At 45.7% G+C, this 25663-nt stretch overlaps 1 protein-coding gene across 5 annotated transcripts in view; it reads right to left on the bottom strand.

Annotated features, from left to right (window-relative positions):
- DMRT1 (doublesex and mab-3 related transcription factor 1) overlaps window positions 1–25663 on the bottom strand; it is a 113418-nt gene that overhangs the window by 32724 nt on the left and 55031 nt on the right. For 3 of the 5 annotated variants that reach the window (XM_038527159.1, XM_038527161.1, XM_038527158.1), the window contains exon 4: window positions 13022–13169. The exons of 1 other annotated variant lie outside the window; for it this stretch is intronic. In XM_038527159.1, coding sequence (XP_038383087.1) covers window positions 13022–13169 — 148 coding nt within the window. The remainder of the gene's footprint in view (window positions 1–13021; window positions 13170–25663) is intronic. One more of the 5 variants, XM_038527160.1, reaches the window with a different exon arrangement.

Genomic DNA, 25663 nt, shown 5'->3' with positions numbered 1-25663 from the left:
AATAAATAAATGGAATCTTTTTTTTAAAAAAAGAATTGCTTGTGGTTTATCTGAAATGTAACTCGTAACTGGTCATTCAGCATTTGACAACACAGCCCTAGTGGAACAAGTGCATTGCATTGGGTTGACTTGGGGCTCTTCTCTCCCCCCACCCCAGCTGACAGAGCCAGTGGAAGGCTTCTACCCCTGTCCCACCTCTGGAGGCCAGCCCTAAATGCCCACAATTGTGTCCTGCACCACATCAGGAGGCTCACAAGTGGCACCGTTAATCAATCCCGAGTAAGAAGACATAGCAACTAAGAGGGAACAGGCAGGGGATGCCTGGGTGGCTCAGCGGTTCAGCATCTGCCCATGGCTCAGGGCGTGATCCTGGGGTCCTGGGATTGAGTCCTGCATCGGGCTTCCCACAGGGAGCCTGCTTCTCCCTCTGCTTATGTCTCTGCCTCTCTGTGTCTCTCATGAATAAAAAAAATATTTAGGGACACCTGGGTGGCTCAGTGGTTTAGTGCCTGCCTTTGGCCCAGGGCATGATCCTGGGATCCCAGGATCAAGTCCCACATCAGGCTCCTGCAGGGAGCCTGCTTCTCCTCTGCTTATGTCTCTGCCTCTCTCTCTCTCTCTCTGTCTCTCTGTCTCTCATGAATAAATAAATAAAACCTTTAAAAAAATATTTAAAAAGGAGGGAGCGACAGCCAGAAAAAGAGCAGAGGGCAATGGTGGGCAGGCTATTTGCCACTGCGTTTAAAGTTAGGGGGAAGCCCTACCCGAGACTTGGTATAAACGGGGGACAAACCTTGGATTCATTGTAGCACCAGTTATGAAAAGACCACAAAATGGTTCTCCCAGCTTCCCTCCTCCAGGGAGAGAAGAGAGAATTTGAAAATCTGTGTTAAGAAGATGATCATGGGGCTGCAGGGCCCAGAATATTATTTTTTTATGGAGCTCATTTTTAATATCAGCACTTTTAGGGTGCATGTAAATAAACCTGATCATGCAATAAATTCAGTGTGCTCTTTTATTTTGCAGATTTAAGCTAAAACACCATAAATCTTCTCTTGGAAGCAGCATCTTTCAAGATAACAGAGGCAGCACCAGGATTTTGATACCCACTAAAAAAAAACAATAAATAAGCAACCGACTTCAGAGGCCTCTTCGAGTGCACGTGCTCAGCCGACAGGCGAGGCTCTGGACAGCGGGTGGAAGGGTCCTGTGGGGTTTCCTCGCGCCGCCCTGTATCACGAGGATGGTTCCCGCACACCACAGCAACCCCGGGAGAGAGGGCTCCCTGGCTTTGTAAGAAAGGATGGTAAAAATGACCACTGCCCGCCCAGCAAAAGCGAACCCCCTTCTACGAGGAGATAACCATCCACCCTGGCTCCCCCCTCCGCCGCCGAAGATTCTCGTTATGCCAGTTTCAACAAACCACCGGTGGAAGGCCCATCAACGCTGGTCCCCATTCTTTACAGCAGGAGCCCAGCTGGAAGCTGACCCCAGCATATACTGTATACCCGTGTATATGTGCAAGATGGGACGTATATGCCCATATATAAATACATATAAAGCTAACTTTCAGTGTTCAGAAAACAAAAGCTATCCCCATATAACAGCCAAATTCTGACATAACTCAATTTAGACACCTCATCTGGTGTGCACTGCACTCATTCCCAGTGTAAACCCCACCGCGCCGGGCAATGATATACTGTAATGTCACAGCGCAATCTGGATTTACTATAAAGGGCCGCCGCCGGGCTTCAGAGCAGTAAACATTGCAGCGAGGTGTATTTCACACTGAGCTGGTTTTTATGAAGAACACTTCACCGCCCAGGCACGGCACCTGGATGATGGATGGTGAAAGATGCATGACAAGCTTCATCATTGTTTGTAAATCTTAACTGTTCCTGCTCACTAACTCTGGAGGCAATTTTCAAAGACAGCGGCCGACAGAAGGACAGCACAGCTCTCCTGAAGGTTATTCGAGTTGTACTTGGCCTGGGCCGCGCCTCTGGAGGAGCCGAGGGCGGAAAATAAACTCCGGAGTTACTCACTTCTCCCCGCGCCCCGAGAAGCATCCCCGGCGCCCCGTGCACGCGGGTGCGGCCCAACCAAGACACGTCCTGCGGGAGGGTGCGGGACGCTCGGCCAGAGTGGCTACTGTCGCGTCCAAGTGAATGCCCGCGTGGACGCTGCCTCTTCGGGAGTTTTAAATGGAAATGGTCACTGAATGAGGGACGGGATTGGCAAACTCGATGCGCGAAGTGCCCACAAAAGGCTGGGTTCCCTGCACCCGTCGGGCAGGCAGGGGAGCAAACGTCACCCCTGCACTCCATCAAGATAAAATCGGCGCGCACGGCCCGGGCAAGCACTGCCCTGCCGTCACCGTGTGCAACCTACTTATGTCGGGACACGGAGGAGTTCCTAAAAGTGTAGTATCCAGAGCTCACGCCCTGTTGTCCTGCTCTGGACGGTCTTCTGTAGCCCAAAGGAAAACCCTCGCAAAGGGGCCCTGAGCTTTCCAAGAATGAATTAAAGATGTAAAAGCAACCTCGTAATAAGCCACGGACAGACGAGGTGGAATGTAAAATACTGCCTCAAAATTATCTGGGGGAAAACAGGTCTTTTATCCACCCTAACTTTATTTTTTTTCCATTTTTTAAAAGATTTTATTTATTAGAGAGTGAGGCGCAGAGGGAGGGAGAGAGAGAATCTCAAGGGGACTCTCGGCTGTGCTCAGAGCCCGACACGGGGCTCCATCTCCAGACCCTGAGATCAGGACCTGAGCCCGTATCAGGAATCGGATGCTTAACTCACTGAGCCACCCAGGTGCCCCTCACCCTAATTTTAAAATAACACAGAAAAGCCACAGAAAATAAAAACGACTATAGTAAAGTAGTTGCTTGTGTTTCTGTTTACACTTACCATTTCAAATCTGATAACTAGTTATTTAATTTTTTCACGTCTGCCTTCATCAAATACTAATACTCTCTCCTGTAAAATACAAAGAAGATGCATATATAGCTACAAAAGTTAACCTGACTTTAGGGTGTTAAGTCACAAAGGTGTTCTAAAATTTATATTGAGCTTTAGGAAGAGCACTGTAAATACTACACCTGGTATGTTGGTGGTTTTTTTCCAAGCTGTTTTTTGGGGTTTTTTGGGGGGTGACACCAACATGCTATAGAAAGACACTCCTGGAAGGGGTATTTCTGCATAATGCATATGCTGAAGGAGTAGGTCCTAGAATTTTATCATTACAGAAAAAGAGTTACTATTGCATGCATATCTTTAGACTCAGCAGATAAAATGTTTCCAAATCCCAATCAGAGCCATCATTTCCTTGAGAATATGTCATACACGAGACTGCCAGACTGTTGCCCAGTGAGGACTTAGACAAGTAAGGCATCACTGTGCCTCATTTTCTCTACCTGCCACGTGCTTCTCCTCTCCCTGTCTCCATGCCTCAGCGTCTTCATCTGTAAAATGGGGATAATACTACTACTGTAGAATTAAACAAGGGATGCCCTGGGTGGCTCAATGGTTGAGAATCTGCCTTCGGCTCAGGGTGGGATCCCGGGGTCCTGGGATCAAGTTCCACACTGGGCTCCCCGCAGAGAGCCTGCTTCTCCCTCTGCCGGTGTCTCTGCCTCTGTGTGTCTCTCGTGAGTAAATAAAATCTTTTTTTAAAAAAAGGAATTAAACAAGTTATCCCCACTGAGTGCACAGAACTTTCTCTTACAGACACTGTCAGAGCTACTTGTTTGTGAGGAGAGGAAAAGGAAGGGAGGGAAGAGAAACCACAGGATATGCCAGCACAAAGAATGCCTGGGGGAGTGCTTTGGAGAAAAGAGTTCCTATGCTGCCTCTGGTTCCCCAACACTAGCTCCAAGGCTCAGAGATACCACAACGTCCCACCTTCCCCACCCTGCCCCAGGCTCTCTAGTTAGTATGGTTCTTAAGGAAGCCCCTTGGTGACCTTGCTCACAGGGCTGTTATTCATCAAAAACCAGTATATGCAAAGCAGTCAGTCTTCAAATTTGACTTTCCAAAGGGAATATCGAGAATATTCTACATGATATGAACCCACAATATATTGTAGCCTGAAGGCTGTACCCTACGCCTGCCCATGTCTGCTTTATTTCCATGACTGTTTTAATAAGATGCCAGGCTCTGGGCCAGTGGGGCACAGCAGGAAGGATCAAAGGCTTGGTTTCTTCTTCATTCCAGAATCCATGGACCATGCCAAGAGCCATCTGACAACACAGGAGGATGCGAGGCACCTGGCAGACTGCAAAGCTGAATGGACGAGTGATCCCCGCCCTGCATGTGTGAGACCACAACCCGATAACTCTTGCAGAAGGGCTGCAGTATATGAACTCCTTCCTTCTCGGAGTCTGACCTCCCTCATGGACATGACCCTTTCTAGACCAGCGGTGGGAGCCTTGTCAAAGACAGTGTTTTACACAGATGGCATGCCAGGGTGCCATCAGTTCTCAATCTTTCCACAGTTCGCCTTATAGGGCGCTCTTTTAATGGAGGAAATGGGCTTTCAAGAAACAATGGAAACCTGTGTGTCCCCATTGATTGGCATCTCAGCTCTCCATCATTGTTATTCTTCAGCTACAAAGGGACCTGCCGGTGTCCCTCCACACTGCTCTGCCCTGGCTGTTCCCTCTGCTTTACTTGGCAAACATGGCACATGTAATATATTAAAAAATAAGCCTCCAAGCCTGCCTGTTGTTTATTATATGCTTAAAATCATTATGCATTATCTTCCTCACTCAGAAGACCACAATGTCTAGCTAATTTCTAGAATCATAATACACATATGGCTAGTTTCAAACAGCACTCCTGAATGATCGTGATGACTCTCATTGGCACAGCTCACTGCCAGGCACATGCAGGAATAGGAAGATATCTGAGACATGGTGGTGGGTATTCCTATAGGAAATAAGGAGTTGACAACTACTGCTGTGTCTTTTTTACAGAATTTTTTATGAGGCCCATATATACTAGGTAAGGCTGTTACTATTTTTTTCTTTTTCTTTTTCTTTTTTTCTTAAAAGATTTTATTTATTTATCCATGAGAGATACAGAGAGAGAGAGAGAGGCAGAGACATAGGAAGAGGGAGAAGCAGGCTCCCTGCGGGGAGCTGGATGCAGGACTCAATCCCAGGACTCCAGGATCACCACCTGGGCCAAAGGCAGATGCTCAACCACTGAGCCTCCCAGGTACCCTACTTTTTTTTTTTTTTTCAACTTTCCAGATGAGGGAAATGAGGCTGGAAGAGAGAAAGCAAGCATATTATAGCAGTTACAGAGCTGGGGAACTGAGCTGGATGTCCTTTCCTGGGGTGATCATTTCTTGGGGGGACCCATTGCCTGGTGAGCACTGGCCTCTGAGTCATTGCCAACGAATGCCTCACTGACCTGTCTGTTCAAAGCTAGGGCTGAAAATAAAAAGGTCACATAAGGAAGACAGGTTTACTAGTTAACTATGTCAAGCTTACAAGTCAAAGCTTACAAGTCAAGCTTTTCCTTTTTTTTTTTTTTTAAAGATTTTATTTATTCATGAGAGACACAGAGAGAGAGGCAGAGACACAAGCAGAGGGAGAAGCAGACTCTATGCAGGCATCCTGATGCAGGACTTGATCCCGGGACCCTGGGATCACGTCCTTGGACGAAGGCAGGCGCTAAACTGCTGAACCACCCCGGGATCCCCCAAGTCAAGCTTTTTCTTTGAAATTTAGGAAACAATAAGTCATTTCCTAAAGAGCCAAGTCTAAACTCAACATTCTATACATGTTGCATAAAACGTATTCAGCTTTCCTCAAGGCAGAGGAAGAAAAAGGTCAGTGCCTTTCTCCTCTGCAGTCTTGCCAGACCCTCAGAGTGGAACAGACACGAGAAGCAGCCCTTAGAATCTCTGGCCTGCTCTCCCTCCCGTCTGAGCAGGACTCTGAAGCATTTCCAGAACATCTTTCTTCCGGACGAGAACTGCCGGAAATGTCAATGCACGTCTTACAGAAAGGAAGGGTGGGAGTATGTACAATATTTTGCCACCTCTTGCTGCGTTTTGCGATTTATAGAGATTGTTTCCGTACAGAACAGTTCATTCCCACAACACCAACCTCCTCACCCTCTGGTAAGGGATGAAGTGGGGGTCTTGGAGAAGAAAGAGTCTGATGGTCCCAAGGCTACACAGCGGGTTCGTGGTGGCTCCATGCCATGCACACAATGCTTCTCCCACCCCACCCAGGGGCGGCAGCAGAACCTCACGTCACCTCACCAAAGGGCAGTTCTGACATCTCCGCCTGCTGAGCAGGGGAGATCTGATAGTGCTTCCAACAGGCAGCATCGCATCGGTGTTCCCACCCACAAAACTAGATGGATGATCTTTCGCTAAGATCGGATATGCAGCGTGAAGCAAATCCAGTCCATGGAGCCAAAGCTTGACCATTTTGCATTTTGTCCTGACAACTGTGGGGAGGGGGGCAGCATATGCCATTAGTGAAATCAGGCACTTCTAGATTCACTGGGCTGCAGAATTGCTAATGCAAGGGACGCCTGGGTGGCTCAGTGGCTGAGCATCTGCCTTTGGCTCAGGTCATGATCCCGGGGTCCTGGGATCGAGTCTGGCATCGGGCTCTCCACAGGGAGCCTGCTTCTCCCTCTGTCTATGTCTCTGCCTCTTTCTCTGTGTCTCTCATGAACAAATAAATAAAAGCTTTTTAAAAATTGCTAATGTTGGATGGATTCAAAAAGTCATGTTGGGAACACAGAGGCTCCTGCCAGTTGCCCAGACATCACAGAAGGATGTCTTCAAGTCACAGAGGCCCTTCCCCTGACTTTGGCCATCTGACTTTTGGGTAAAACATAAACGCTCTGTATCTTGTTTCACGGGGCTGCTGACATCCTAAGTGTGCTAAATGAATAATACAAAAATAGTTTATGTATAGCTGTGTAATAATAGGTAATAAGCACCCCAAATGAATCCTTCTTTCTCCGGGAAAGAGCGGATGCTGAATGTAAAGGAAGGGTGAGTCTCCACTGGGGCATGCCCCCATCTCTGCCTGGAAGCGACCAAAGAAGCAGAAGAAACCGGATGCTCCAGCTCTAACTTTCAAATTGAGACTGCAAAATAGATAGACAAAAAGATCTCAGTATGCTCATCCATCTCATTTTAAATTGAAACCTTCCCCCCAGTGTTGGCTGCCAGGTACACCCCAAGAACTTATATGGAAGAATGCAACCTGTAGAGAAAGATGCCTGTTTACAGATGTGAAGTGCCATCCGTCCATCAGTGTGAGGGTATCTATTAACACAGAGGCGCTGCTGTGGAGATCTACCTCTTTATCCTGAGTGGAGGAAGCTCTCTTTCCAGGATGCTCCGACCACCACATCATGGACCACCTGCATCTGTTACTATGAACAGGCCACATTCATCCACCAGCCAACCCTCCACATGGGCACTAGGATCAGTGTTCCTTTTTTTTTTTTTAATTATTTATTTATTCGTGAGAGACACACACACACAAGAGTGGCAGAGACACAGGCAGAGGGAGAAGCCGGCTCCCCAGAGGGAGCCCGATGCGGGACTCAATCCTGGATCCCAGGATCATGACCTGAGCCAAAGGCAGTGGGTGCCCAACCGCTGAGCCACCCAGGCGTCCCAGGATCAGTGTTTCTCAAGCAATCTGTGGGGAGGAACCTGTTTTGCTTTCAATTTTTTTTTTAAGATTTTATTTTTAAGTCAGATCTACACCCAACATGGGACTCAAACCCACAACCCTGAGGATCAAGTTGCTCTACAGACTGAGCCAGCCAGGCACTCCTGAAATTTTTTTAAGGTTCCAATCCGCCGTGGTCTGATACTTTCACAGGCCACAACAGACATGAATTACTAGAATCTTTTTTAAAATATGGAGAGTAACATGAGCTGGCTAGGGAAACTGGAATCTTCACATGCTGGTGGGAATGTGTAATGATGGGGCCGCTACACACAACAGTTTGAAAGTTCCTCCAAAAGTTAAACACAGGATTACCATACGATCCAGAAGTTCTGCTGCTGGGTATGTACCGAGAAATGAACACAGGTCTCTAAACAAAGAACATGAAGATTCACAGCACAGCTATTCACAACAGCCAGTAAGCGGGACAAACAACCACATGTCCATCAGCTGAAGATCAGGAAAGCAAGATGCGGTTTATCCATACAATGGAATCTTATCAGGCCATAAAAAGGAGTTAAGTACTAATACGTGCCACACACATGGAGGAACCGTGAAAATGTTATGCTGAGTGAAAGAATCCAGTCGCCAAAGGCTGCATTTTCTAGGATTCCTTTTACACGAAACATCCAGAATAGGCAAGTCCATTAAGACCAAGCAAATCAGTGGTTGCCAGGGGTTGGCGGAAGGCAGAGTAGGGAACGGCCACTTAGGGGATGCGTGGTTTCCTTCTGGGGTGACAGAAATGCCTTCAAACTAGATAAAGGTCACGGCTGCCCAACACTCCAAGGGTCCTACCCACGTGCCACTTCATCGTATACTTCAAAACGGTTAACGGTTAACAGTTAATTTTATGACAGGTGGATTTTTACCTTAATAGAAAGACGAATTCCTAGGAAGATCAAAGAAGAAAAATTCAAGCCCCAATTTTCAAATGAGATCCAACAGACATAAAATCGCCGTGTCCAACTGTTAAGAGTTTTTCTTTTCTCTTAGTTTCCTTACTTACCTCCTCTGGGACCAGTCATGGAGCCCCCGCAGGCCCCCACCCTGGGGCCCGCTGCCTGGATCCCATCGGAGTCTGGCTTATTCAGCACCACACACGGCCTGCAGCAGCAAACTTTCCCTCCTGTCAGCACCCAAAACTGCGGTGTCTTCCCTGCAGCTGCTGCCCCATTGCACGACCCCCCTGACCAAAGTCCCTGAAGAACTGTCTGTGCCTGGGCCCCCATCTTCTCTCCCATGCACTCCTGAATGTAGTCAGTCTGTCGCTCCTGCCTCCCCACCCAACTGGCCACCTGACCAGTCAGATCCTCTATCATTTCTACCTTTACAACAGCCAATGTCAATTCTAGTCCTCACCTCATTTGACCCTTGAGCTTAGTTGGCTCTGTTCATGGAAATGTTTTCTCTGCTTGTTTCCAAGACAGTATGCCCAGTTAGTTGTCCTCCTGCCCCCCGGGCGGCTCATCACTTTCTCCTTTGCTGGTCCGCCTCATTTGGAACACTCCTCCAGACCCTGCTGGGCCCTGGGGCTCAGCCTTGGGTCCTTCCTTCTGCTCCATCTACACTCACTTCTCTAGCAGCTCTCACCAGATTGTCTTCAAGTGACATCTACACCCTGGACTCTTGAGCTTTTATTTCCAGCAAGGATATCGCCTCTCAACTTGAGCCTTCATACAGCTAATTCCTACTCGACAATCTGCCTCGATGACTCATGAAACATCTCAAACTTCATGCTCAAAATTAAACTCCTAATTCCCACAAACCTGCTTTTCCCCCATGGTCTTTCTTTACCTCAATAAACAGAAATTCCAATTTTCTACTTGGTCAGGTCAAAAGTTACACAGTCATCCTTTGCTTCTCCTTCTCTGGTGCATCCCAAACAAATCCATCAACAGATCATGTTGGTTCTATCTTAAAACAGACCTAGAATTAGGGACGCTTGAGGGGCTCAGTGGTTGAGAATCTGCCTTCAGCTCAGGCAATGATCCCAGGGTCTTGGGATTGAGTCCTGCATCGGGCTCCCCACAGGGAGCCTGCTTCTCCCTCTATGTCTGTGTCTCTCATGAATAAATAAATAAAATCTTTAAAAAAAAAATCTAGAATTAAACTGCTTGTTATCACCGCCACACTCCTACCCTGGCTAGGTCACTGCCACCGTTTGCAATGATTACTGCAATGCCTCTTGCTGGACTCCCTGCTCCCAGCCTGCATTCCCACAGTCTGTTTTTAAACAGTAGCCAGAGTGATCTTCCAAAACCACAAGACAGACACGTCTCCCATGTTGCCCCTTTGCCAGAAACCCTGCAAAGGCTTCCATCTCACTGGACATAAAAGCCAAAGTGCTTGCAGTGGCTTACAAAGTCCATACATAGCCAGGCCTCACCCTCTCTCTGATCCACCTCCTCACACTTTTCAGGATATGGAAGGGGGGAAGAAATGCCTCCTAGCCCTTTTACCAAGAAAAAATCAGAGAGTGGCAACACAGCAAAAGGAAAACTTTCCCTGCAATCTCCCGCCACATTCTCTTTGCATGCTACAATCTTCAGCAAAAACAGTGGAAAACTTTGAACTGGGACTCCTTTCTCTAAATGGTAAAGAGAGGTTAAACTTCTCTTTAAAGAAACTGAGGAAAAACTGATTTAACAGACAAACATTGGGATGCCTGGGCAGCTCAGTGGTTGAGCATCTATCTTGGGCTCAGATAGTGATCCTGGGGTCCTGGGATCGAGTCCCCCATCAGGCTTCCTGAAGGGAGCCTGCTTCTCCCTCTCCATGTGTTGTGTCTCTGCCTCTCTCTCTCTCATGAATAAATAAATAAAATCTTTAAAAAAATAATGGACAAACATATAATTTAAAGAAACATTAAATCTACTGAAAAACAGTGTTTTTCAAGTTATTTACAAGTCCCCACTTAGATCTTCCAATCAGAACTTATTCATTAATCGCTTCTTGGACTTTTGGCTAAGATCAAATGCAGAACTTACTCATTAACATAACCAGCCAGAAGATCTCATTCCTGATGAAAGTGATAAATGCAACTGGTTGCTGGCCAGCCTTTGCCACCTTGTCACAAATGAAGGCACTGCTGTCCCTACCCGCACCCACCACACCCTACCACGAGCCCCAGCCCCACACAGCAGAAGAACCTAGACTACACAAGTGTCTGCTCGTGTCAATGCTGATGATAAAACGGAGGATCCGATGCTCAGAGAGACGACACCTGGGGTGTCTCTGTTGACCTTCAAATACAGTTCCCACTTCCTACTTCCCGCTTGCTCTGTAAACATCCCATGCAGCTTAGAAGCCCCAAATACCATGCATTTGGAAGTCATAAAGCCACATTTCCTTTAAAAATTAGCTGAGATTGGGATTTTCTATGAGTGCATATTCTCCTTCTCTGTGGCAAATCTAAAGTAGGTAATAGAGAGTTTCACGGCTCTTCCTACCAAACTGCCTCATGTGTGAAGCTTGACCCTCCTCGTCAGTTAGCAGTGAGGGAGAACGGTAAGCCTGAGGCCTCCTCACGCTTGCAAACACACATAGGACCAGCAAAGGTACAAGAAATCCTCACTGGTATTCACCCCACCTTTCCCAATGAGCTCTGGTGCAGCCAGTCCCTTCCGTCCTGGACTGTAACCTCTTTCCTTCTGAGCATTTTTTCCCTCTTCTGCCATAAATTCAAATGCCTCCTGCTCCTCTTCATATCTATCCCTCTCTGCTCTAATAAATTTCCTCTTATCTTTTTAGCTTACTGCCTTGTTCTGAATTTACACCTTTCTCTCAAGAAAGCGAGTGCTTCTGGAAATATGCCATTATTCCTGGAGCAAGAAGCTCAGGCTATCTCTTCCTCAAAGTAGGTTTCGCTCCCCATTTTCTGTATGAACAAATGTCTCCTCAACTGCTTCATCGCTAAATTCTGCACTGAAGCCAACAGACAGTGAGTTAGGATCCTGACACTGTAGGCTGGTGTTTCTTTACAGAGTAGCAAGCTCACTTAAAAAATATACCTCATTCATTCATTCATACGCTCAACCAATAAATAAAAATAAAAGGCATCGTAGCAGGTCAAAAGGTATATAAGATGTGTTCTCTGTCCTTAAAGAGATTAAAATCCAGATAAATACATGTAATCAAAGACAGTATGAAAGAAAGACCATATGGGCATACACTCTACAGTATGAATATTTATAACAGAGATGTGCCTGCTTGTCCACTCCTGACAAAGAATCGTCATTAATAAAAGTCAAAGTGCAATCCATAATGTGTATTTCAGTGCCTCGATAGTTCAAACTGATCGGTTCCCTTGTCTTCTCTCTTCTGCATTAATGAAATCCTGTACTTTATTTCAGTATGGCAAATAAACTCTAACTTGTTCAGCACTTTTAGACTTCCTTGTTCTGAATTTGTAAAGCAAAGCGTGGTTCTGAATCTCGTTCTCTAAACACTTGCTTTACAAAAAGCAAGCTCTCTGTAGAGAGTAAAGTTATTTAGAGAACAAACCTCTCTTTTTATTTAGTGGAGGATACAGTCCGATAGTTGGTTTACTACCAAGTCACACACTGTAGCCCTGATTTCTGCCGACTGCTTTGACTGTATATGCTTCTCACTTCCCTAGATCAAAAGATAAAAGTTTAATTATAAAGAACTTAAAAACATGCCATGGAAACACAGCAGCCATAAAAGACTTGCCCATCATCGCAGCGTATATAAATGCTGGAGAGAAGGTTAAAATTAAAGTTGAGGAACTGTGTATTTCAAAGTGCTTTGGTTCATTAAACAGTCATTTTTTATTTTAAAGCCATTATATCAGAGTTATTTGCATTGCTACTGCACAAACTCTGAGATCTATTGTATTCAAAAATGTTTTATTATTTTGTTTCCTCCCCCAAAAGATGAATATGCCTTCAATTTTAAGATGGAAAAGTTTCAGAAGACAAGTTTTCAATACACAGAAATTCACTTCACCAAAAATAACAGGATTTGAGCCACATTTTCCTTTGAATTTGTATTTCTTATTGATCATCCTGAAAATACAGTGTGTGGCTTCTGATGGGAGTCCCTCATTTTATTTTTGTCACTCCAGGTACCCAGAAAAAAAATAGTGGTATTAAGAATTGAGAAAAGCAAAGCATTCCATAATGAAATACTGTAAAGAATACTCACAAGGGAGTCACGCAGCAATCTCCCAAGAGCTCCTGACCTGCAAGGCCTCAGAGAGATCTTGGGAGACCCAGTGGCTGGCTACTCATCCTCCCTCCACCCCAACCCAGGCTGTGCACCCGGACACCTACCACTGGCTTTGGCTTCAGAGTAAGAGGGGCCATCCTCGAAAGTGAAGATTTGGGACACGCTCTGGCCCAGATAGGAGGGAGGTGGGTAGTACGAATGCATCCGGTACTGGGAACTCACTGCATGGCGGTTCTCTGAGTTTTTCATCTGCTTGAGAAAAAACAAAAAAAAAAAAACCAAAAAACAAGGAATACACTGAGTTCAAAACTGCACTGTACAATGATTACAAGAACTGCTGGGTTCCTATTGATGTTGGAAGTATCTGTAACCATGAATGTGCACACATCCTCCAGCACAATGACCCTAGAAATGCTAACTGTGCATCCTAAAGGTGCCTTTTATACCTTGGGGTCCCTACTAGAGCCCCCCTGATGCCTGATTTGGTCACATGATACTTAGTTAACAAGCACCAAGGAAAAGAGAGCAATAGAGTGGGGATGGCACAGCCTAGGAGCCCACACATCACCATAACACTGTCTACAGTTATATAGCCATAAGCAAGTTATTTACTTTCTCACTTTCCCTCATGTGTAAAGCAGGTGGCTCACCTTGGTTACCTCAGTGTTCATATAAAGAGAATATTTTTTAAAAGACAACACGCAAAACACATGTAAGAGTAAGCTGTTGTCATTAGTGCATGGACGTGCCCGATACGTTCCTCGACGTCTGTTCCCACCCCCCTTCCCTGCTCTCACTGTAGCAAAGAAACCCAAGTCTGAGATCTTGACTTCCCAGACCCTCCTGTCACCAGGGTCCTGGAGGTGACATGGACTCTGCAAACAGGACACGCAGGGAGGCATAGAAGGTAGACTTAGCAGTCGTGTGTCAGACTCTGCCTCTGGGACAACAGGGCAGCTTTTATGCAAAGCGCAGCAAGGCCCCACTGCTTCCTGACCTGTCATTCAAAGCTAAGGCGATGTGACCTGAACACTTAGAAGGGCACCCACCCACATTTCCACAAATATGTCAAATATGTTCTGTTTCCTGCATGGCCCCTGGAGCAGACACTGGGCATTGCAAGAACAGTCAGACGTCAATTATGCTGCATTTAAAAAAGTAGTACCATCTAAATTTAAGGTACTTAAAAAGTCACTTTAAGGGAATGTTTGAGAAGAATCAGGTCTGTCCAAGAATTAAAGAGTACTTTTAAAATCATGTTTTTTGGGACACCTGGGTGGCTCAGCAGTTCAGTGTCTGCCTTCGGCTCAGGGCGTGATCTCAGGTCTGGGGATCAAGTCTCACATCAGGCTTCCTGCAAGGAGCCTGCTTCTCTCTCTGCCTATGTCTCTGCCTCTCTCTCACGTGAATGACTAAATAAATCTTAAAAAAAAAAAAAAAAAAAAGTCATGTTTTTCAATCAAATAATGCTACTTAAGAAAATCGTACTAACGTGGCAGAGGCTGGCAGGGTAAATTCATGTACTGGGCTTCCTCAAGATTATCTCTGAACATTAAATTTTGGACACTTTTCTAATCACGGCAGGCCTGTGTGTACTCTGAATATCTGGCATTGCTTGGTGTAAAGACCTGAGCCCCTGACTTCTGTGTGGAAGCTCAAGACACTCATTTTGGATGCTCCAAGTGCTCCACAGCACAAATGAATGCTCTGGGGGCCCCTGGGTGGCTCAGTGGTTGAGTATCTGCCTTTGGCTCAGGGTGTGATCCTGGGGTCCTGGGATCGAGTACCACATTGGGCTCCCTGCAGGGAGCCTGCTTCTCCCTCTGCCTGTGTCTCTGCCTCTCTTCTCTGTGTCTCTCATGAATAAATAAAATCTTAAAAAACAAATGAATGCTCTGATGGGTGGATTACTTCTTGGAGAGGCAAAGAAGACTATTCCAGTTGATTATTTTCTCTCACTTGAAGTTTATCTGGCAAGTTCCCTTTATCCTGCCTACTTTGTTTCTCTGAAGCATATGAAATGGTATCTCTTCTAGCTCAATCACACAATTTATCTACCATCACATAAATCCTTACAAAATAAGAGGTCGAACAAGCTGTACTTGGAAATAGCCAAAGGGGAAACACTGGCTGCCTCTTAATGAGTGAGCCCAGGGCAGGAGAGCCATTAAGGGGCCGTGAAATCATTTAAGAGGGCAGTGACAATCTGTGGTCACTTAACTACACAGGGCCTTGTGATCAGTTAGACCAGGACATTGCAAGGCTCTCTTCATGTGTATGCAAATGGCCTGACGCTAAGCAGATTCCGATTCAGTAAGTCTTCAGTGGGGCCTCAGTCTGGTACACTCACTCCCCGGAGATGCTGATTCTGCTGGTTCAAAACCCTCATGCTGGTGACAAGGGACAAGAGTAAATGATCCTTCCTCTAACTACTTCACACCTTGAAGGTCCATGACCAAAAAAAGGACTTTCTAAAAAACTCTGTTAACCCATTTTTTATGACCGCCAACTTTCCACCTACCTGAGGGAAGGATGGAGATGATATGAACAGCATTATAATTTTTCACCATTTTTGTTTTTATACATGAGATTCCTCAGAGCTAAAAGGCGTTTTCTCAGGGCTTTGCCGCCATCTAGAATTTCAGCAGTGGAAATAACCAAACTCCACCTCTCTTCAAATCAAAGAGCCATTTCTGGGCAGCCCTGGTGGCTCAGTGGTTTAGTGCCGCCTTCACCCCAGGGCCTGATCCTGGAGACCCGGGATCAAGTCCCACATCAGGCTACCTGCATGGAGCCTGCTTCTACGTCTGTCTATGTCTCTGCCTCTCTCTCTCGCTCTCTCTCTCTCTCATCTCTCGTGAATAAATAAAATCTTTAAAAAAAAAAAAAAGAGCCATTTCTGCCCTCCAGACTCCCCTCAAGTCAATTTCACAGTCAGGTAATGCACTCTGAGCGAGAGCCAGGTGTCCCCTTTAACGCACGAAGTCCCACGACACAAATGACAGGGCCTCCCCACTACCCACTCTAAGTGCTGAGCTGGTTTCATCTCCTTCTGGTTTGACAACATCTGCAAGTCAGTTCTTCAAGAAAAATGCTTTTCAATATTCCCACTGTACAAGAAACTGGTGGTAGGATTAGAGCCTGGCAAGCTCTGCAAAATGCTAGTTGTTTTTTTTTTTTTTCTTCTACTCTGAATTTGTATAAAGCCTCTTTTTAAATGTTGAAAAATGTTCACTGTGAGTCTAGAGCAAGATCAGCAAACTTTTTGGCAAGTGGCCCAAGAGGAGAGATTTTAGGCTTTGCAACCCACAGGGTCTCTAGATAATCGGGAAATGAATGGGCATGGCTGTGTTCCAATAAAACTTTATTTATTGGAAAAAGGTACACAACCTTCATTCCCACTGGAGGACGGGGAGGAGACCAGACCACGTAGCCTGTGGCTTCACCACTAGAGTGTCTGATTTCAGTGCTCTGGGAGGTGGCCTGGCCCGGGGCTGCTTCAAAGTCCCCCAGGTAATTCTAAAGTGACGTCAAGATTGAGAACCAGTGTCCCGGATGTACTGAAAATTTCCCATACCCGAAATAAGCATGAAACCACAACATCCCCAGTATTAACTAAAAAATTCAAAAGGTTAAGTCTGACAGGCTGGTCAAAGGCTGCCAATCTCAAGTTGTATGGTATTAGAAAAGAGATTCAAACAAACTGCAGAGTTTCTATTTTAACTAAAGCTTACCAAAAAATTAACACAATTTCAAACCCATGCATGTTAATTTTTCCCTTTAATTTCTCTTAGGTTTCTAAAATGCATCAGATAGCATGGATTATTTGGAAATAAGAATTGAGATATTGGGGCAACTGGGTGGCAGTGGTTGGGCATCTGCCTTTGGCTCAGGTCATGATCCGGGGTCCTGGGATCGAGTCCTACACTGGACTCCCTGCAGGGAGCCTGCTTCTCCCTGTGCCTGTATCTCTCATGAATAAATAAAATCTTCATTTAAAAAAAGGGCTTCAAGGAAAAGAAGAAGGTAAAAAGGGTCAGACTCCATTTGAGGTTATTAAAATATGAATTTGCAGAAGCCATTTATCCCATCAGCCACATCCAACTTGAAGAATAACCTACAAATAACCATCCATGTGTTCACCTGCATGTAAGGACGGTTCTATGTATAGATGACTTCTGAACAACACAAGTTAGGGGCGTCAACCTCTCTAGGCAGTCGGAAATCCAAACATAACTTCTAACTCTCCTAAGATAAAACTACTAAATAACCTACTGTCGACCAGAAGCGTGACTGATAACATAAGTAGTAAATTAACACATATAAACAGGTTTCTTAGAATGAAGGAAGCTGGGGCGAGGGGGAAGAGCTATTAAGAAAATATAAGGAAAGGAAGGCACATTTACAGGACTGTACTGTATTTATCAGAAAAAATTTCACATAGAAGTAGACTCCTGCAGTTCAAACCCATGCTGTCCAAGGGTTGACTTGAGTATTTCTTTTTTTTTTTTTTTAAGATTTTATTTATTTATTCATGAGACACACAGAAAGAGGCAGAGACATAGGCAGAGGGAGAAGAAGGTTCCCTGCAGGGAGCTCAATCCCAGGACCCCAGGATCATGCCCTGAGCCGAAGGGAGACGCTCAACCACTGAGCCACCCAGGTGCCCCCAACCCGAGTATTTCTAAATGAGTGTGTCATCTGAGACATGAAGCTAAAATCAAAATTGTGATTCGTCCAGAAAAACGTGTGGCAAAATGTGATTTCAAACTCTAGATCCCTTCTAGTTCCCTTCCAACTGAAAAACAAACAAACAAACAAAAACAACACCACAGTCCTGGCTGCTTGTGCACAGAAAACTGGGCACAAGCCTTACTTTGATCCAGTAATACTCAACTGGGGGCCATCTGTCCCCCCGGGGAACACGTGGCGACCTCGGCAGACACTCATGATGGCCTCAGCTGGCAGCCAGGAGGAGGAGGATGCGGGCCTCTACTGAGGAGAGGTCAGAGGCCAACCATGCACAGGACAGCCCCACACAGCAACAACTACCCGGCCCGGCATCTCAAGGGTACCCAGGTTGAGAAAATTTGTGTTAAACTAATCCAATCCCTGCCTGTGCTCAGCCAAAACAGCAAAGTTCTCCTGAGGAACAGAAGTTGTACACAAATTAGAGGCAGCATTTGATTCTGCTAAAAGGATGTAATTTTTTTCCTTTATGCAGGGCTGCCTTGTTTCTTCTCAAGATTTTACGTTTTTGTCCCTTTAAATTAAACAAACAAACCAAGTAAAACCTAAAAACCCAGTATTCCAGTGAATTATGACTCCCATTATTATTAGCATGTGGTAGCTGGCAAGCAAGAGGCATGTTTTATAATCTTATTACCCACCTCAAGTCTCTGAACCAGAGTGTGACCTACAGATAGGAGCTGGGCTGGTGGGGAATGTGCATGGTGTTAGTATTAACCCCAGAGGAAAACCTAAGAGCTTTGGGTTTGATTTTATTAAACCGTTGAGGACATACAGCACCGTAAATCTGAACCACAGGTTTCCTTTTTATATACCTTAGTCACTCTTTTTTATAGTTACAATAAAATCCCAACAAAACATAAAAATGTTAGACCCTACTTCCTTTAAAAAAAAAAAAAATTCCTAAATACCATTCCCTGGTTGTTTGGAAGCACTTCAGCCAGGAGGAGTGTGGTCTTGCCCTGAACTGCACGCTCCATCCAGGTGACAGCTGAGAGAGGTCCGTGAAGACCAGACCTCGGGGTCTAGTTGTCCACTGAGCCTGGCTCAGCTGCAAAGGAGGGCTGGCCATGAAAGAGAACAGACTTCTCAAGAACCATACAGGATAAAATGCCTAAGTACAAACCCTAATATTTAAAAAATAGTGAGAAGATGCCCTTGGCAGTGACTCTTGACTTACAGGCTATTAAGTTGCAAAAGCCACATTTGTGATGAACCTTTGATCTTATGAACAGAAATGTTTTTATGGAAAGGTTTATTGCAGGTCTCCTGGTGACACGAAGAGTCACTGGGGGCTGAATTTTGCCCTGATTTTGCCCTGATTAAAGGACTTCTTTAGTTTTAATAGGAAGCTTCTTTTCTTTAACATTTTATTTGAGAGAGAGAGAGAATGAGAGAGAGAGAGAGAGAGAGAGAGAGAGACATCAGAAGCAGGAGGAGCGGCAGGCAGAGGGAGAAGGAGAAGCAGACTCCCCGCTGAACAGGGAGCCCAATGTGGGGCTTGATCCCAGGACCCTGAGATCATGACCTGAGCTGAAGGCAGATGCTTCACTGACTGAGCCACCCAGGCACCCCTAGAAGCTTCTTTCATACCATCCGGATGGGATGCTTCTTCCCATGCTCACCTAATCACACTCTGTGAGCCCTCCTAGTCCGGAGACCTTACCTGTGCAGGTGTTTCACCCAAAGGGCAAGTGCCCATTCACCTCCTGAAATACACACCTCATTATCCTCTGGGATGCCACACAGCAGAGTTGGAAATAATTATTTCTAATATACAAGCTAAAAATTGCTATTATGCACACATTTCAGAGATTACTGAAACATTAACATGGCAAACGCGGACTCTTGCGACACAGCAGATTCCTACAGCAACAACCCATCCCTCCCCTCCTCCTCCCTCTGGTCCTCTGATGCTCAGTTTCTCTCACCTAGCTTCCTTAACTTCCTCCGCTCTGCTCACCTTGGTTTCTCTAGGTTCATTTAATGGAATGCCCTCCATGCCCCTTCCCTACAGGAGGGAGACAAGGGGACAGCAGGTAGAGACTAGCTTTGTGCCAACCCAGGCCCTTGTAAGAGATTCCCCCGGAAGCCTGGCGGTGGGGGGGGGGACTTCTCCAGTGAACCATGGGGGGAAAGGCTAGGTCTGAGGGTCAGCTGAAGAAGTGCTGCACGCCCCAAAATGGAAGGGAGGCTCCTCGGGGTGGAGGTGGGAGAGAAGGCGGGAGGAAGAGGATGGCCATGCAGTGTGGCAGAGAGGACAATCAGTTAAGGAATGATACCTCTAAGACACCTGAGGTTTTAGACCCTGGATTTAGCTGCAAAAAGTCTGTGACACACACAAAAGCAAAATAAAACTTGTTTGAGTGGGCCTTCTCAAACAGAATGGAAGGAAAGGACCTCAACGCCAGGTCTCAGTCAACACCAGAGTAGACACAAAACACGTGAAAACCAGCCAGGAGGGGCACCGTGGAAAAATAAGCAAGTTGTCTGCAAACACAGAATCATGACTTGAGAACATAAAGCCAGCCTCAACTCCCAGACATCCCAGGGAGGGCACACAAGGGTCCCGTCACTCTGGCATTCATTTTAAGTGGTGGACACCTCACAGGTATCAGGACGACAAGCGCACTTATCGATGGTCCGTTATGCTTGTCCTTTTTGGACAAACCAATTAAGATAGGAATATGTCCACATTAAGAAAAAAAATCAGGGACACCTGGGTGGCTCAGTGGTTGAGCGCTGAGTGGTTGAGCTCAGGGCATGATGCCAGGATCCTAGGATCAAGTCCCACATTGGGGTCCCCTCAGGGAGCCTGCTTCTCCCTCTGTATATGTATGTCTCTGCCTCTCTCTCTGTCTCGCATGAATAAATAAATATTTTTAAAAAAGAACCGTTGTATGAAATGTTTCATTTTGTGTAAACATTAACTGCATCACAACAAAACCTTTCTTATTCTGGGTCTCTGAAATGTTTGGAAGAGGGATGACTAGGTGGCTCAGCAGTTGAGTGTCTGCCTTTGGCTTAGGCTGTGATCCCAGATTCCCAGGTTCGAGTCCCACATGGGGCTCCTTGTATGGAGCTTGCTTCTCCTGCTGCCTGTGTCTCTGCCTCTTTCTCTGTGTCTCTCATGAACAAATAAAATCTTAAATAAAATAAAATGTTTGGAAAACATTGGCATATAAATCTAGTAAAAGGAAGCAAGGACCCTCAGAAACAGGTACACACAAGAAAAAGCCCAATTTTTAAAAAGGCTCCTTTTCCTGGAACCTGGAGTCAGGTACATGTCGGCAGGCGGGGGGGTGGGGGGCCCTCACAAGAAGAGAGAGGAGGGTCTGCCTACAGTCTCTGGCTGCAGCTAGCACAGCACCTCCCTCGTTTCCCAAACCACACAGCATCGATGATGCAGGATTATCTCTCTCCTGGTCAATGCCTCCGTCTGTATGGATTCACAAATCTCAAACACAAACCCTCACCTTCCACCTGAAGTCATACAGAGCTAGGCAGAAATGTAAGCATCATTTACAGGAAAGTCAGCAGAAAACACATCTTTGGTCAAGTGGCCGCTAGAAAAAGGCATAAAGAAGAGTCTGCATTTCTATAATTGGGCTAACTATCCAGACATAGGACTCCCCGTTTCCTCAAACGCATTAAGTCTCTAAAAGCCTGAAAATGCCTCCTGGGCAAGGCAGTGGGGGGTTGTAGTGGTGACATTCTTAAGGTAACTTTTTTTTTTTTGTATATTTTTTTATTGGAGTTTAATTTGCCAACATGGACATTCTTCAGAGAGTTGGAACAAATAATCTTAAGATTTGTGTGGAATCAGAAAAGACCCCGAATAGTCAGGGGAATCTTGAAAAAGAAAACCAGAGCCGGGGGCATCACAATGCCGGATTTTAAGGTAACTTTCTTGAGAAAATGTTGGTTCTCGATTGCAGGACGAATGGACTTTCAGAGGAAGAGAGTAAAAGAAAATTAAGTCAATTTATTGAGAGGTACTGGAGAGACCCGTGCTGTGTTCTCATGGAGTCCTCATAGCGTAATCATCATTAACATAAGAAGAACTGCTCCGAGGGATCGAATAATTCGCTTCCACTCATAAAGGGATTAAGCAGAGAAGCAGAATCCAAACAAAGCAAGTCGGCTTTGGAAGCTTCTCTAGGAAACCTCCCCGCCTTTCCCATTTTAAATTAAGATGTCTGCTGATTATAAAGACCTCCTTGCTGCCTTTGGCTTTTACCAGTCCTTTGAGTTTTCACTGCTTCAAGATCAAATAAGAAACTTCTTTGGGGCGGTGTGGCGGGGGGTGCAGTCTGAAAATAAGCCTGTAAACCATGCATTTGGGAACTTTGGTTTTAGGACCAGAAGCCTTAGAGGCATCCATATCTGTTTCTATCTTGATGGACAAACTTAATTAACCTTTGCTACTCTGTTCCAACCTACTCTTTTAGACAAAACTAGTGACCCACAAACAATATGTTACCATCAGAATCTCAACGGCTGTGACATCAAGAGATATAGCCCTATCAGCAGTATCGGGAAATAAGCCACTTGGATTAGCCGCTCTAAGAAATATGGATTATATTCATGTCACACATGAGCTGTCAGAAACATTAGGATACTTTTAGCATAAATCAGCAGTGTGAAGGGTGTCTTATGAGTGCTGAACATGACAGACTGCTCCGAGGGCAAGGTGAGGGACTGTCTGGGGCCAGCTTCTCAGTGTGAGCACACACTTCACCTGAGCTCATCTTAAAAACTCCAATGCAGGCTGCTGAGGGTGATGAGTACGCCCACCTCACGCTGGCTTAGTGGCATGGAAAGGCCACTCCAAAACTATGATGCACAGCCCACTTCTAGGTAACCAAAATAACACAGAAATGACCCAAAAACTGCTTTCTGAAAGTACACAGAAGAGGGGGATAGGATAGGGGACAGGATGGGAAGCCACAGAACCATGCTTAAGGACCAGAGGCTCAGCAATTTAAATTCGGTTAATCCTATGAAAGACATAGGTGTTTCTACTTTCTCTAACACATCAAATCTCAGAAAATACTAAATAAGGGACGTGACGTCCTCTAAGATCTGATGAGACGTATCATAAGATACAAAAAAAAAAAATTGGGCAGTGTGGGTGTCTCAGATGCTTAAGTGTCTGCCTTCAGCTCAGGTCATGATCCGGGGGGTCTTGGGATTGACCCCCGAGTCAGGACCCCTGCTCACTGGGGAGCCTCCTTCTCTCTCTCCCTCTGCCTGCTGCTCCCCAGGCTTGTGCTTTCTCTTTCTGTCAAATAAATAAAATCTTAAAAAAAAAAAAAATCCTGTGGCACCCTTTAAGGCTTCTTGCAAGGAAAAACAAGAACACGTGCTGCCCTACTAGAAAGGTGGAGTCAGGTAAACCCTGCAGTCAGAGTCCTGCTAAGTCCCTGCAGTCCCGCTGCAGTCAGGCAAACTCTGGCTCAACACCCGCTCTCAGCAGCTGTGTGACACTGGCAAGTTACGTCATCTCCCGAAGTGTCCGGTTCCTCACCCAGAGAGGCCATGACAGTCCCTGAGGGCTGCGTGCAGGAGTCGAGCAGAACGGCAGGTTTGAAATGCTCAGACCATCATGCTGATCAACACCCGTCCTGCTGCACGCCCAGTCCCTTCCTCCATGGGGCCTCCCTCTGTGGGCACACCAGTGGGATGGGGTGGTCCCACTCCGGACCTCTCTTTTGGGGTGCCCTTTGGCTGGTATGCCAGGGATCTGCTAACAAAGAAGGAGACACACAAACCTTCACATTCCATACATATTTTAAGTTCATAGACTTTTTGCTTGGTATTTGAAAGAAAACTCCATTCTCTGAATTTTTTCCACTTTTCAAATCTTAAAAATTTGAAAACCCAACTCCAGATCCTACCCTGCCACTATTACAGAGACACACACACACACACACATACACACACAGGGAGAGGAATGTGCCTTCATGTTTTTAGGGGCTCATACTATTACCCAAGGGGGAATTATTTCGTCTTCCTTCATCCTCCCAGGATTGGCTGATAAGAATGCCTAAATGCCAGAAAGAATGTTCATGAGAAGGAATTCGATGAAAAGATGTGAGAAACCAACTGAGGATGGTTTTGCCCCGGTTTCTCCATCCTCTTAGGAACCTGCTCCCTGGAGGCTGTCCACAGCCAGGGTTATGTCCTGGGTGCAGGCAGTAAAGGGGGCTACTCTCTGTAGAGAATGGCTTAAAAATAATAAAATTCATGGGAACGCCCGGATGGCTCAGTCAGTTAAGTGTCCGACTCTGGATTTCGGCACAGGTCATGATCTAAGGGTTGTGAAATCGAGCCCCATGAGCCCCGTATGAGGATCTGCGCTCAGCAGGGAGTCTGCTTGAGATTCTCTCTCCCTCTCCCCCTGTCCCGCCCCTGCCTGCAGGCTCTCTTGCTTTAAAATAAATACATAAAATCTTAAAAAAAAAAAAAAAAGGTAATAAATCTCATTTAAGTCACTCTGCTTTGATTTGTCACCATCCAGTGGCAACTCTCAACAACAGCGGTGATGAGATCCTGGCCGCGCCCTGCCTTGCATCCAGCACACCAGGCTCATCCCCTCATAGGGACCACCTTCCCACAGGCACCAGAGCCCTCCCCAGGAGAGCTGCAGACTCCATCCCAGCAGCAATCAGAGAATCCATGTGTCCTTGGATTCTCCCGTCACCACTTCCCTGCGAGCTATACCTGGGGTCCGGGTGGGGAGACAGGCAAGGCTAGCACAGTGCGGGGGAGAGAGTCAGTACTCAGTACATCAATAATAATGAATGTGTGAATGAATTTCTTACACATGCTCTGTAACACAGTGAAGATTTTTCCATAGTTTTTTTTTTTTTTTTTTTTTAAGATTTTATTTCTGGGCAGCCTGGGTGGCTCAGCAGTTTAGTGCCGCCTTCAGCCCAGGGCCTGATCCTGGAGACCCAGGATCGAGTCCCACGTCGGGCTCCCTGCATGGAGCCTGCTTCTCCCTCTGCCTGTGTCTCTCATGAATGAATAAATAAATAAAATCTTTTTTTTAAAAAAAGAATTTATTTCTAAGTAATCTCTACAGCCAACGTGGAGCTCAAATTTACAACCTCGAAATCGAGTCACATGTTCTACCGACAGAACCAGCCAATCAGGTGCCCCAGAGATTTTTCATAACCCCATTCTTTTTTACCTTTCTCTCATATTCCTAATATATATATTTTAAAATAGGGCAAACCAGCCTCTGTTAAGCATTCCCTTGATTTTGGTCTTTATTCAATTAATGAGGGAGGGACGCCTGGGTGGCTCAGGGGTTGAGTGTCTGCCTTTGACTCACGGCGTGATCTCAAGGTCCTGGGATCGAGTCCTGAATTGGGCTCCCCAGGGGGAGCCTGCTTTTCCCTCTGCCTCCATCTCTGCCTCTCTCTGTGTCTCATGAATAAATAAATAAAATCTAAAAATAAATAAATAAATTTAATGAAGAACACTTAGCTATAAAAAATGGGCTCCCAAAAAATTTGAGAATCACCCAGCCACGTACTTAAAAATACTGTCAAAAAGCAACTAATCTTGTATCACATTCACATCTGCTTAGGAAAAAAGGTAAACAAAAAGGGCAAACATAAACAGATAAGATTTTGGCCACCAGCCCAAGCAAATCAAATCTGAAAGCTTTCAAAAACTGTCATCTAATTATCTGGTTTATCAAGCAGATTACGGAATCCCCCGATGACTGTATTATTTATTAACCTGATGCTGCTGTGTCAGAGACCGGGTTATGTAACAATCTCACAACAGACTGATGATGCATTTTTTTTCTGCCTCCAATTGAATATGAAGCAGTCCCTGGGGTACACCAGCCCTTTGCAAGGTTTTCCAACTGATCTGTTTTCCAACAGATCACAGTGAACTTGTGTCCGAATGGAAATGAACCTGTAGGATGGTCCTGGGTGTCCCAGAGTCGCCCCAGGTTCCTAAGTACTGAGGTTATT

This window comes from Canis lupus, chromosome 1 (assembly GCF_011100685.1).
Source record: "Canis lupus familiaris isolate Mischka breed German Shepherd chromosome 1, alternate assembly UU_Cfam_GSD_1.0, whole genome shotgun sequence".
Classification (NCBI taxonomy): Eukaryota; Metazoa; Chordata; class Mammalia; order Carnivora; family Canidae; genus Canis; species Canis lupus.
This window is presented reverse-complemented; position numbering and strand designations above follow the sequence as displayed.